Genomic DNA, 13,733 nt, shown 5'->3' on the forward strand with positions numbered 1-13,733 from the left:
ATGAAATTTTACATTAAACAAACAAGAATCCAAATCGGGACCAGAAAAATACTTCGAAATAACGGTGACTTCGGATTATCGGTGTTCGAAATAACGGTGTTGAAGTGTACACATGCATGCCAAATATGAAATTGCTATCTGAAGCGACATAGAAGTTATGAGCATTTTTCGAAGCCTAAACGCAAAGTGTGACGGACAGACAGACGGACAGTCCGATCACTATATGCCCTCCTTCGGGGGCATAAAAAAAGATTTAAAACTTAACAGAATTTATAAAACAAGAGCATCGCATAACGGGTGCCACGCTCGGCTACGGGTGCAGTTTTGAATAAATGAAAGCTTGTCAGAGGTCAGTGACCTTGACCTTTGACCTAGTGACCCCAAAATGGGTGTGGCGTGTAGGAATCATCAAGGTGCATCTACATATGAAGTTTCAAAGTTGTAGGTGGAAGCACTTTGATTTTAGAGCCAATGTTAAGGTTTTAGCATGATGCAGACGGCGGACGACACGACACGACGTGCTGGTGACAATACCTCGGGTTTTAAACGCCGAGCTAAAAAGATAAACTAGAAAGCGGACATCATACTAAATCCTTGAAATGCACCAAGTGACCCCATGACCTAGTTTTTGACCCGGCATGACCCATATTCGAACTTTACCTAGATAACTTCTGACCAAGTTTGGTAAAGATCAGATGAGAAGTACTTCAATTAGAGAGCGGACACCATGCTAAATTCTTGAAATGCACTAAGTGACCCCGTGATCTAGTTTTTGACCCGGCATGACCCATATTCCAACTTGACCTAGATATTGTCTAGATACAACTTCTGACCAAGTTTGGTAAAGATCGGATGAAAACTATTTGAATCAGAGAGCGAACACGAAGTGTGACAGACTGACGGACAGTGCGAAGACTATATACCTGCTTTTCTTCGAAAGGGGGCATAAAAATCCAAGTGTCTTCTTTTCCTCCCATGCAACCACCATGCAAATAAGCATGATGGGTGATAAATATGATCATTAGATATCTGGGATTTGTTTTTTTTCCTTTAACCATACTCTGTTACATTTTACCTGGTGATTTCAAAATCATTATTTTCCTAGTTTTCTCAGAATGACCACTATACCGATGATCTTAGGTCAGCATTCTCAATGAAACATGACACTGAACATTTGCAACCGCATAAAACCAGAACTGCCTGCTCGCAATCTGCTCATCAGTATCTGACAGTTGGAATTGAAGGCTTTAAAACTTGCATGAAGTATGAAAGGTCTCAAATGTGATTTGATTTTCTTAGGGACTACAAGTGTGTCAAATATCTTATCTGAGTGGTAAAGGGATAAAGATCCTCAGGGTTCACGCTGTCAATCCACATTGCTGCAATTGACGCCAACTACAAAATTTGACAGATTTTCGCAAATGGCTTTGCGAAAATCCACATTTTAAGCTCAATATTTTTAAGACGCTCTGTTTACCAGCCGCTTCACGCCAGTTGTTTTGCATTCAATTTCTATGATGTAAGCGATACTATTGAAATTAATGGAGCGTTGTGACTGCCATAAATTGGCATGTAATGCTGATTACTGCGATTAATTGGGGTGTTGTTACAAGTTACCTGATTTGGTCATCATTTTTTTGGCTTTACAGATATAAACAAGAGTGCCAAACTGTCACAAGATACGCCCGTTTTAAGGCTTTGGACAACTTGATAACTTTACCATGACCCATATTTTAACTTGACCTTCATAATCATCTAGACACCACTTCTGACCAAAGTTGGTGAAGATTTGATGAAAACTACTAAAATTAGAAAGCGGACATCATGCTTAATGCTTGAAATGCACTAAGTGACCTCGTGACCTAGTTTTTAACCTGGCATGACCCATATTTGAACTTGACCTACATGTAGATATTGTCTAGACACAACTTCTGACCAAATTTGGTGAAGATCGGATGAAAACTATTTGAATTAGAGAGCGGAAACTGCTGTGGACACCGCCCACCTGCCCGCCCGCTGCCAAGGTGAAACTATAATACGTCCCGTTTTTTTAAAACGGGCGTATAAAAATTGATTTTAGGTTGATGACAATGATAAACAGTTGCCTTTCTATAGTACCCATGCACAGTGAAAAACTCATGTACCTGTGGAAATCATGATTAGATTGAAGGAAAAATGAAACTTACCAATAAACATGTTGTTAAAAATAACTCGTTAAAAAAATCGCGAAAAAAATAAACCCGATGAAAATATCGCAAAATAAAACTGGATAAAAATATTGCATAAAAATATTGCATGTGTTAATCGGTTGCATGTCTCCAATCAGACCTGACTGATATATAATCTATATACTACCTCTGACCAAGTTTGGTGAATTCAACTTGAACTAGAGCTTTGTCACTGAATGTGACTTATACCCCCATACCACTTTGACGCAGGATAAAAAGTTGTTTAAAAGTTTCGGATGAATACAATTTGAATTAGAGTCCGGACAAAGTGGCGCCGTTGAAAATGCACTAATTGACCCTATGACCTAGTTCTTGACCCGACATGACCCATATTCGAACTTGACCTAGATATCAACTAGATGCAACTACTGACCAAGTTTGGTAAAGATCGGATGAATACAATTTGAATAAGAGTCCGGACAAAGTGGCGCTGTTGAAAATGGACTAATTGACCCTATGACCTAGTTTTTTACCTGGCATGACCCATATTCGAACTTGGCCTAGATATCAACTAGATGCAACTACTGACCAAGTTTGGTGAAGATAAGATTTATACAATTTGAATTAGAGTCCGGACAAAGTAAAATGCACTAATTGACCCTTTGACCTAGTTTTTGACCCAGCATGACCCATATTCGGACTTGACCTAGATATCAACTAGATGCAACTACTGACCAAGTTTGGTGAAGATCGGATGAATACAATTTGAATTAGAGTCCGGACAAAGTGGCGCCGTTGAAAATGCACTAATTGACCCTTTGACCTAGTTTTTGACCCAGCATGACCCGTATTCGGACTTGACCTAGATATCAACTAGATGCAACTACTGATCAAGTTTGGTGAAGATCGGATGAATACAATTTGAATTAGAGTCCGGACAAAGTGGCGCCGTTGAAAATGCACTAATTGACCCTATGACCTAGTTTTTGACCCGGCATGACCCATATTCGAACTTGGCCTATATATCAACTAGATGCAACTGCTGACCAAGTTTGGTGAAGATCGGATGAATACAATTTGAAATAGAGTCCGGACAAAGTGGCCCCTTTGAAAATGCACTTATTGACCCTATGACCTAGTTTTTGACCCGGCATGACCCATATTCGAACTTGGCCTAGATATCAACTAGATGCAACTGCTGACCAAGTTTGGTGAAGATCTGATGAATACAATTTGAATTAGAGTCCGGACAAAGTGATGCCTTCCGCCCGCCGCCCGCCCGCCAAGGGGTTTCACATAATACGTCCCGTATTTTATACGGGCGTATAAAAAACAACTTGAAATAAAACAACTTTGCGCTTATGAGCGAGTGTTTCTCACAGTATACAAAGTTGACAACAATAACAATCAAAAAGGTAAGTATTGATTGTTTAGAAAAATCGGAGTGATTAAAGGCAATACACAAACTTTTTACATTAATTGTTGCTATATACATGTAACATAATTTTTATGTTTTAGTCGTCAACATTTTAATTTTAAGAATAACGCCTAGTAAAAGGCGTTCTTGGCACTATGTAGCAGGTTATATGCTAGAACACATTTATATTATTTATATGCTACACATGAATTGATTACTATTATCTTAATAGTTAGTTTCCTTTATTGGTATTTCAGAACACATAAAGCTGCTAGTATGGCCCAAATTTGGCGACTTTTAGAATTTGGCTAAAGTAAGTTGCTACAACTTTTTGAAGCTTAAAGGGAAACCCTGGAATCTAGTTTTACAAGATTGCGTACATTTTGCAGAGCCGCTGGTATGGTGATGATCTTCATGACACAGCCTCCCAGCCTCTCTATGTAGTACTCCCAGTCAAGAATCTGAAACAGAAATAGCTGCTCAATGTAGTACTCCCAGTCAAGAATCTGAAACAGAAATAGCCGCTCAATGTAGTAATCCCAGTCAAGAATCTGAAACAGAAATAGCCGCTCAATGTAGTACACCCAGTCAAGAATCTGAAACAGAAATCTCGGCCATTAATAATGTCAGTGCTCCAGATTATTTTCCGCTGGATTGTATTGTCCATTTCCTTTTTTTGCAGATTTTTTTTACAGATATATAACCAAAGTAATTTACATGTAAACATAAACAAGAGCTGTGTTTGTGAAACACAATACCACCTACTGGGCCGCTTTGAAGCCATATATTTAACCTTTGACCTTGAGGGATGACCTTGACCTTTCACCACTCAAAATGTGCAGCTCCATGAGATACACATGCATGCCAAATATCAAGTTGCTATCATCAATAATGCAAAAGTTATGACCAAGGTTAAAGTTTTGGGACAGAATGACAGACGGACAGAAAGAAAGACAGACAGGCCAAAAACAATATACCCCCGATCATTCGCTCCTGGGGAATAAAAACATGCATGTGACAAATCTTGAAACAGTATCTTAAACACATGTTTTGACTTCCTATATTGGCATTACCTTTCTTTGCTTCAGTTTGAGCAGAAGCCATTTAATAACATCATTAATGTGTGCATTTTCTTGTTGTCTGTACAATATCTGTACAAAGCAGCATTTAATTTGCTTTCTTTCTTGGTTTTCAACATTCACCTGCTCTTTGACATCTGATAAAAGATGGCATAAATACGGAAAGCGGAAAACAATAACGAGCGAAGCTTGGTATTGTAATGCGCATGGGGGGTTAATAGGGTTAGGGTTATGGTTAAGGGTTGGGTTAGGGTTAGCCTAAACCTAACCCTAACCTAACTCCTTACCCAGGGTTATCTCCCCTATACCAGGCCTCGCTCGTTGTCGTTGTCCGCTTCCCTAAATACCACAATGTTCATGATCACATGTAATGTACTCTTATGTACTTGACCTTCAATCTCCTCTGGTGATAATACATTTCATATGTTGAACATTCTATGCCTATTTCAAAATGATTAACTCTTTGCATGCTGGGAAATTTGTCGTCTGCTAAAATGTTGTCTGCTGAATTTCTAAAATTAGCATTTTCTTTGATTTTTTTTCAAAGAATACTATCAGAATAGCAAACAGTTTGGATCCTGATGAGACGCCACGTTCTGTGGAGTCTCATCTGGATCCAAACTGTTTGCAAAGGCCTTCAAATTCCGGTTCCAACGCTCAAAGGGTTAAAGCCCCCACCTCTCTGATGTCAAAGCTGTTCATTCCAGGGGCTTTCAACCACTTGCGTAGATAGTGCTTCTTAACCCCAGCTTCTGCCTCAAAGATCGTCAGCGGAATGGCTCTGTAAAGTTTGGTTAGTACGTTATGTTGATTTTAAAAACATTTTTTCTAATAAAATATAAAAAATCACATTGGGTATAATATGTAAGCTTCACAACAGTAACAGAGGCTGATGATTTACATGCATTTTTTATTTTTTTACTATGCTTACCTGGCCTTCCCCTGGCTAAAATTGTTCTTTAGTCAAAGTGGCCTTGATAGGGCAAATTTTTTGTCACTTTGGCTATATTATAGGTTTTATTAAGAACAATTTGTAGCCGAAATAAATTTTCTGTACCCACATGTGTCAATGTGTAGCAATTGGTTGAATTGGCAAATAAACGAGTAAGCCGTGTTTTATTGCACAAAACAGCAAGGCTAAGATCTCATCACAATTTGTTGAAATAAAGCCTATTACCTCTCAGTTACTGGAGCCCCTTCAGGTTTCTTGGAGATGACAAACTTGCAGCTGAGACCAGCGTCCTTCACCATCTGGTCTCCTAGGAACTGAAACAGAAGGGGCCATACACTTCATCACTTTACTTCAGTTCTGAGTATACATTTCAACATTTTACTTCAGTTCTGAGTGTACACTTCATCACTTTACTTCAGTTCTGAGTGTACATTTCAACACTTTACTTCAGTTCTGAGTGTAAACTTCATCACTTTACTTCAGTTTTGAGTGTAAACTGTACAACATTACTTCAGTTCTGAGTGTACACTTCATCACATTACGTCAGTTCTGAGTGTACACTTCATCACTTTACGTCAGTTCTGAGTGTACACTTCATCACTTTACTTCAGTTCTGGGTGTACACTTCATCACATTACTTCAGTTCTGGGTGTACACTTCATCACATTACTTCAGTTCTGAGTGTACACTTCATCACTTTACTTCAGTTTTGAGTGTAAACTGTACAACATTACTTCAGTTCTGAGTGTACACTTCATCACATTACGTCAGTTCTGAGTGTACACTTCATCACTTTACGTCAGTTCTGAGTGTACACTTCATCACTTTACTTCAGTTCTGGGTGTACACTTCATCACATTACTTCAGTTCTGAGTGTACACTTCATTACACTATATCAGTTCTGAGTGTACACTTCATCACTTTACTTCAGCTGTGAGTGTTCACTTCATCACATTACTTCAGTTCTGAGTGTACACTTCATCACATTAAATCAGTTTTTAGTGTACACTGTACAATAAAATTTCAGCTGTGAGTGTACACTTCATCACTTTACTTCAGTTCTGAGTGTACACTTCATCACATTAAATCAGTTTTTAGTGTACACTGAACAATAATATTTCAGCTGTGAGTGTACACTTCATCACATTACTTCAGTTCTGAGTGTACACTTCATCACATAAAATCAGTTTTGAGTGTACACTGTACAATAATACTTCAGCTGTGAGTGTACACTTTATCACATTACTTCAGTTCTGAGTGTACACTTCATCACATTAAATCAGTTTTGAGGGTACACTGTACAATTATACTTCAGCTGTGATTGTACACTTCATCACATTACTTCAGTTCTGAGTGTACACTTCATCACATTAAATCAGTTTTGAGTGTACAATTCATCACATATCTTCTGTTCTTAGTGAACACTTCATCACATTAAATCAGTTTTGAGTGTACACTTCATCACATTACTTCAGTTCTGAGGGTAGAATTTACAACATTAAGGCCAACATTTTTTTCATTAATTGATTTGCAGGATTTTTTTTTATAAAATTAGGGTCAAGGGGTCAAAATAAAAATAAAAATAAAAGAAAAAAAATCACAAAGTTTACAAAAATAAAATAGAAATAAAAGTTTAAACCTGTCAATTTATTTTTATAAACCAACTTTTTAAGTTACTTTTAAACTATATATCTTATTTATGAAAACAGTCCCTAGAAGCAATAGAAATAGTGTTATTAATGCATTTTTCAAGAACATTTCTTTTTAATCTTAATTCTTGTGGAATGTCTTCATTGTCTGCTATTGAATAAAAAATTGTACATTAAAACATTATTAAAAGAAATCACTCAGTGTTTGTTTTTTATCAAATAAAGTGTAATCTACAACTTTTTTGTTTTATTGTTTAATGTCCTGCTTAATAAACCTTTCTTGAGTAGAAATCTATGTCGAATACTAGTAACATTCATGAAAACAAAAGCACCACCTTGCAGGTATCTATTTTTCTTTTTAAAGGTGTAGGGACCTATCTCAATTTCAATCACAAAGGAGGGATGGGTGGAGGGGTGTATAGTGTGGGGGTGTGGTCACTTATTACATTATCTTCCAAAAATGCAAAAAGAAAAAAAAAAAAATTTTTAGGGGGGGGGGGGGGAGGGGGGATTCTTTGGTGGGATGGTTGGACGGTATTTCAAAAATAAAAAAATAACAAGGGACAAAATTGTCACAAAACCAGATTTTCATTGTGAAAAAAAAATCTGATAAAGGGAGAAAACTCAAACTGAACTTTTGAAATGACCAAAAAAAATTAACCCCCTTTGTAAGTTTTTTATTTTTTTTTAATCTATTTTTAGTCGTGGCGACCTTGACATTGGAGATATTGACGTGATTCTTTCGTGGGACACACCGTCCCATGATGGTGAACAAATGTGCCAAATGATTTTAAAATCTCACAATGAATGACATAGTTATGGCCAGGACAAGCTCATTTATGGCCATTTTTGACCTTTGAACTCAAAGTGTGACCTTGACCTTGGAGATATCGACGTAATTATTTCGCGCGACACACCGTCCAATGATGGTGAACAAATGTGCCAAATGATTTTAAAATCTGACGATGAACGACATAGTTATGGCTCGGACAAGCTCATTTATGGCCATTTTTGACCTTTGAACTCAAAGTGTGACCTTGACCTTGGAGATATCATCGTAATAATTTCGCCCGACACACCGTCCAATGATGGTGAACAAATGTGCCAAATGATTTTAAAATCAGACAATGTACGACATAGTTATGGCCCGGACAAGCTTATTCCGCCAGCCCGCCAGCCAGCCAGCCCGCCCGCATTCGCCAATCTAATAACCAGTTTTTTCCTTTGGAAAACCTGGTTAAAAACCTGGTTAAAAATAAATTTTTGTGTTTTTTAACCATGTTTAAAAAAAACATGAGATGTGCTTGTCAGAAACACAATGCCCCCAATTTCGCCGCTTTGAATTTTTTTATTTTATTTTTTTACCTTTGACCTTGAAGGATGTCCTTGAACTTCCACCACTCAAAATGTGCAGCTTTATGAGAACGCCAATTTGATTTTATTTTTTTTTTTACCTTTGACCTTGAAGGATGACCTTGACCTTGAACTTCCACCACTCAAAATGTGCAGCTTCATGATAACCCCGCTTTGAAATGATTTTTTTTGACATTTGACCTTGAAGGAAGGCCTTGACCTTGAAGGATGACCTTGAACTTCCACCACTCAAAATGTGCAGCTTCATGAGAACGCGGCTTTGATTTTTTTTTTTGACCTTTGACCTTGACCTTGAACTTCCACCAATCAAAATGTGCAGCTTCATGAGAACGCTGCTTTGACATTTTTTATATTTTTTTTTTTACCTTGAAGGATGACCTTGACCTTGAACTTCCACTACTCAAAATGTGCAGCTTCATGAGATACACATGCATGCCAAATATCAAGTTGCTATCTTCAATCTTATGGCCAATGTTAAAGTTTTTGGACGGACAGACGCCATATATTTGACATTTGACCTTAAAGGATGACCTTGACCTTCACCTTTCACCACTCAAAATGTTCAGCTCCATGAGATACACAACCATGCCAAATATCAAGTTGCTATCTTCAATATTGAAAAAGTTATGGCTGATGTTAAAGTTTTCGGACGGACAGACGCTATAAATTTGACATTTGACCTTGAAGGATGACCTTGACTTTTCACCACTCAAAATGTGCAGCTCCATGAGATACACATGCATGCCAAATATCAAGTTGCTATCTTCAATAGTGAAAAAGTGATGGCCAATGTTAAAGTTTTTTTCGGACGGACTGACAGACTGACTGACATACTGATGGACAGTTCAACTGCTATATGCCACCATGTATAGTGTGAGGGTGTGGTGGTCATTTATTAGATGGTCTTTAAAAAAATAATGAGGGGGGATTCAGGGGGGGGGGGGGGGGTAGGGCATGGGGGATGGTTTGGGTGGAGTCTATTGTGGTATTTCAGGTAAGAGTTGTTTTGTCAAAGTATCAATCAAATCTAATCATAAATAAAGAAGTTATGGCAATTTTAGCAAAATTTAATAATTTGACCTTGAGAGTCAAGGTCATTTAAAGGTCAAGGTAAAATTCAACTTGCCAGGTACAGTATCCTCATGATAGCGTGAAAGTATTTGAAGTTTGAAAGCAATAGCCTTGATACTTTAGAACTTAGAAGTTGCTAAGTCAAACAAGAGCACCGCCTTGCGGGTGCAGACCGCTCATCTATTTTCTTTTCAAAGGTGAAGGGACTCTCATTTTCAATCACAAAGGAGGGAAGGGGTGGAGTGAAGAGGGGTTTATAGTGTGGGGTTGTGGACATTTATTACATTATCTTCCAAAAAAGCGAAAAAAAAAAAATAAAAAATAGGGGGCCGGGGGAGGGGGGGGGGGGGGGGGGGGGGGGCGATGGGGGGGGGGGGGTTATTTTTTGGGTGCGATGGTTGGACAGTATTTCAAACATAACCGTTTAAAAAAAATAAAAATGGGTGGGGGTGTTATTTTGTGATGGGGGGTGGTGGTAATTTGTGAGATGAGATTAAAAAAAAAAAAAATCAAAAAAAAAAATTGGGGGGGGGGGGGTGGGGTGGGGGTGGGGGTGGGGGGGGGTGGGGTGGGGGGGGGGGTGGGGGTAGGTATAGTGTGAGGGTGTGGTGGTCATTTGTGAGATGATCTTAAAAAAAAAAAAAAAAAAAATTAGGGGGGGGGGGGGGGGAGGGCGGAGGGCACGGGGGATGGTTTGGGTGGAGTCTATTGTGGTATGTCAGGTAAGAGTAGTTTCGTCAAAGTATCAATCAAATCTAATCATAAATAAAGAAGTTATGGCAATTTTAGCAGAGTCAAGGTCATTCAAAGGTCAAGGTAAAATTCAACTTGCCAGGTACAGTAACCTCATGATAGCATGAAAGTATTTGAAGTTTGAAAGCAATAGCCTTGATACTTAAGAAGTAAAGTGGATCGAAACACAAAATTTAACCATATATTAAAAGTTACTAAGTCAAAAAAGGGCCATAATTCCGTAACAATGACAACCAGAGTTATGCAACTTGTCCTTTTACTGTACCCTTAGTTTGTGAGTGTTCCAAGTATGAAAGCAATATCTATGATACTTTAGGGGTAGAGTGGACCAAAACATAAATCTTAACCAAATTTTCAATTTTCTAAGTATAAAGGGCCCATAATTCTGTCCAAATGCCAGTCAGAGTTACATAACTTTGCCTGCACTGTCCCCTTATGATAGTTCATAAGTGTTGCAAGTATGAAAGCAATAGCTTTGATACTGTAGGAATAAAGTGGACCTAAACACAAAACTTAATCAAATTTTCAATTTTCTAAGTATAAAAAGGGCACATAATTCTGTCAAAATGCCAGTCAGTGTTACATTACTTTGCCTGTACAGTCCCCTTATGATAGTTAGTAAGTGTTGCAAGTATGAAAGCAATAGCTTTGATGCTTAAGGAATAAAATGGACCTAAACACAAAACTTAACCAAAATTTTCAATTTTCTAAGTATAAAAAGGGCACATAATTCTGTCAAAATGCACGCCAGAGTTATCTAACTTTGCCTGCCCAGTCCCCTCATGATAGTAAGTAAGTGTACCAAGTTTGAATGCAATAGCATTGATACTTACTGAGAAAAGTGGACCTAAACGCAAAACTTAACCAAAATTTTCAATTTTCTAAGTATAAAAAGGGCACATAATTCTGTCAAAATGCACGCCAGAGTTATCTAACTTTGCCTGCCCAGTCCCCTCATGATAGTAAGTAAGTGTACCAAGTTTGAATGCAATAGCATTGATACTTTCTGAGAAAAGTGGACCTAAACGCAAAACTTAACTTGACGCCAACGCCGACGCCAAGGTGATGACAATAGCTCATAATTTTTTTTCAAAAAATAGATGAGCTAAAAAGGGCCATAATTCGGTAAAAATGACAACCAGAGTGATGCAACTTGTCCTTTACTATCCCCTTATGATAGTTTGCGACTGTTCTAAGTATGAAAGCAATATCTATGATACTTTAGGGGTAAAGTGGACCAAAACACAAAACTTAACCAAATTTTCAAGTATAAAGGGCCCATAATTCCGTCAAAATGCCAGTTAGAGTTACATAACTTTGCCTGCACAGTCCCCTTACGATAGTTAGTAAGTATTGCAAGTATGAAAGCAATAGCTTTGATACTTTAAGAAAAAAGTGGACCTAAACACAAAATTTAACCTAATTTTCAATTTTCTAAGTATAAAAAGGGCACATAATTCTGTCAAAATGCAAGCCAGAATTTTTGCAATAGCTTTGATACTTAAGGATAAAAGTGGACCTAAACACAAAATTTAACCTAATTTTCAATTTTCTAAGTATAAAAAGGGCACATAATTCTGTCAAAATGCAAGCCAGAATTATCTAACTTTGCCTGCCCAGTCCCCTCATGATAGTAAGTAAGTGTACCAAGTTTGAATGTAATAGCATTGATATTTTATGAGAAAAGTGGACCTAAACGCAAAACTTAAACGGACGCCAAGGTGATGACAATAGCTGTTTTTTTTCCCCCAAAAATACTAGTAGATGAGCTAAAAAGAATTCCAACACAAGACAACTTTAAACTGTCAAATTGAAAAGAACCTAAAATGTCATTTACATAAACTCAAAAGTAGAACACTATAATTATGTATGTTTTTTACTAGACTGTTATAATCCGAGGAACACTTAACAGTATAACACCATATTAGTGTTTTTTCCCAGATGGGCAAAGGGGCATGATGTATTACTTTCAAAAAGGGCATTTTATCGCGCAGTTTATGCAAAAAAGGGCAAAAAACGTTTTCTGGATACCTGGTTCTGAGAGAAAAATGTAATCACATTAGAGGCAGTTGTGGGAAAAACATAAAAAAAAATATAAACAAGCACATTTAATTGTAATTGATGTATTTAACTAACTTTATTTTATATTAATATATTTATCTTGCTTTGTCTTCCATTAAAATTCCATGCTGTTTCAGTAAACTGTAGAGCATGACAAACATAATAAAGCAATATATGCAAATGAATCTGATTATAAACACATCCACTAACATATAAATGAAACCATGTTTGCCTTATCCAATTTTTAACGATAATCCTGTCAGATGTTTTAACTTTGCGAGCAAACTGAATGCAAACATGCGTTTCCGTTACATATATCCACTGAATAGATTACTAATAAATATGTTGTTGGCGTCGAAAACGTTTCTAGTCACAATTTATTTTCTGTATTGTCCGCCATCTTGTTAAAATGATGTAATTGACAGGTGCGCATCTCTACGTAAAACTGTATATGTCCATCTTAAACGCGATTCACATTTAATTAAATATTTTTAATGTTTGACTCAACCATGTAATTTGCGACAATTTCTATTTTGAAACAAGGGCTGTTTGTAAAACATGCATGCCCCCCTATATGGGCTATAAGTTGTAGTAGCAGCCATTGTGTGAATACGTTTTTTGTCACTGAATATGTTTTTTGTCACTGTGAATGGTGGTGGTGGTGGTGGTGGTAGCAGAAGAAATAGTAGTAGTAGTAGTAGTAGTAGTAGTAGTAGTAGTAGTAGTAGTAGTAGTAGAAGTAGTAGTAGTAGTAGTAGTAGTAGTAGTAGTAGTAGTAGTAGTAGTAGAGTAGTAGTAGAAGTAGTAGTAGTTGTAGTAGTAGTAGTAGTAAAAGTAGTAGTAGTAGTAGTAGTAGTAGTAGTAGTAGTAGTAGTAGTAGTAGTAGTAGTAGTAGTAGTAGTAGTAGTAGTAGTAGTAAGTAGTAGTAGTCGTAGGTGGTGGTAGCAAAAGAAATAGTAGTAGTAGTAGTAGTAGTAGTAGTAGTAGTTAGTAGTAGTAGTAGTAGTAGTAGTAGTAGTAAGTAGTAGTAGTAGTAGTAGTAATAGTAGTAGTAGTAGTAGTAGTAGAGCAGTAGTAGAAGTAAGTAGTAGTAGTCGTAGTAGTAGTAATAGTAGTAGTAGTAGTAGTAGTAGTAGTAGTAGTAGTAGTAGTAGTAGTAGTAGTAGTAGTAGTAGTAGTAGTAGTAGTAGAGTAGTAGTAGTACAAAAT

At 37.2% G+C, this 13,733-nt stretch overlaps 2 protein-coding genes across 3 annotated transcripts in view; one reads left to right on the top strand and one right to left on the bottom strand.

Annotated features, from left to right (window-relative positions):
* LOC127860129 (DNA polymerase epsilon catalytic subunit A-like) overlaps positions 1-13,733 on the bottom strand; it is a 148,825-nt gene that overhangs the window by 79,110 nt on the left and 55,982 nt on the right. The window contains exons 25-27 of the mRNA XM_052397979.1: positions 5,842-5,930; positions 5,343-5,445; positions 3,966-4,046 (exon numbers count right to left, since the gene is read on the bottom strand). Of these exons, the coding sequence (XP_052253939.1) occupies positions 3,966-4,046; positions 5,343-5,445; positions 5,842-5,930 (273 nt within the window). The remainder of the gene's footprint in view (positions 1-3,965; positions 4,047-5,342; positions 5,446-5,841; positions 5,931-13,733) is intronic.
* Positions 1-13,733, top strand: part of LOC127860121 (uncharacterized) — a 252,862-nt gene that overhangs the window by 29,451 nt on the left and 209,678 nt on the right. The gene's annotated exons all lie outside the window — the stretch shown is intronic.

The sequence above is a fragment of the Dreissena polymorpha genome, chromosome 15 (assembly GCF_020536995.1).
Source record: "Dreissena polymorpha isolate Duluth1 chromosome 15, UMN_Dpol_1.0, whole genome shotgun sequence".
NCBI classification, from domain to species: Eukaryota; Metazoa; Mollusca; class Bivalvia; order Myida; family Dreissenidae; genus Dreissena; species Dreissena polymorpha.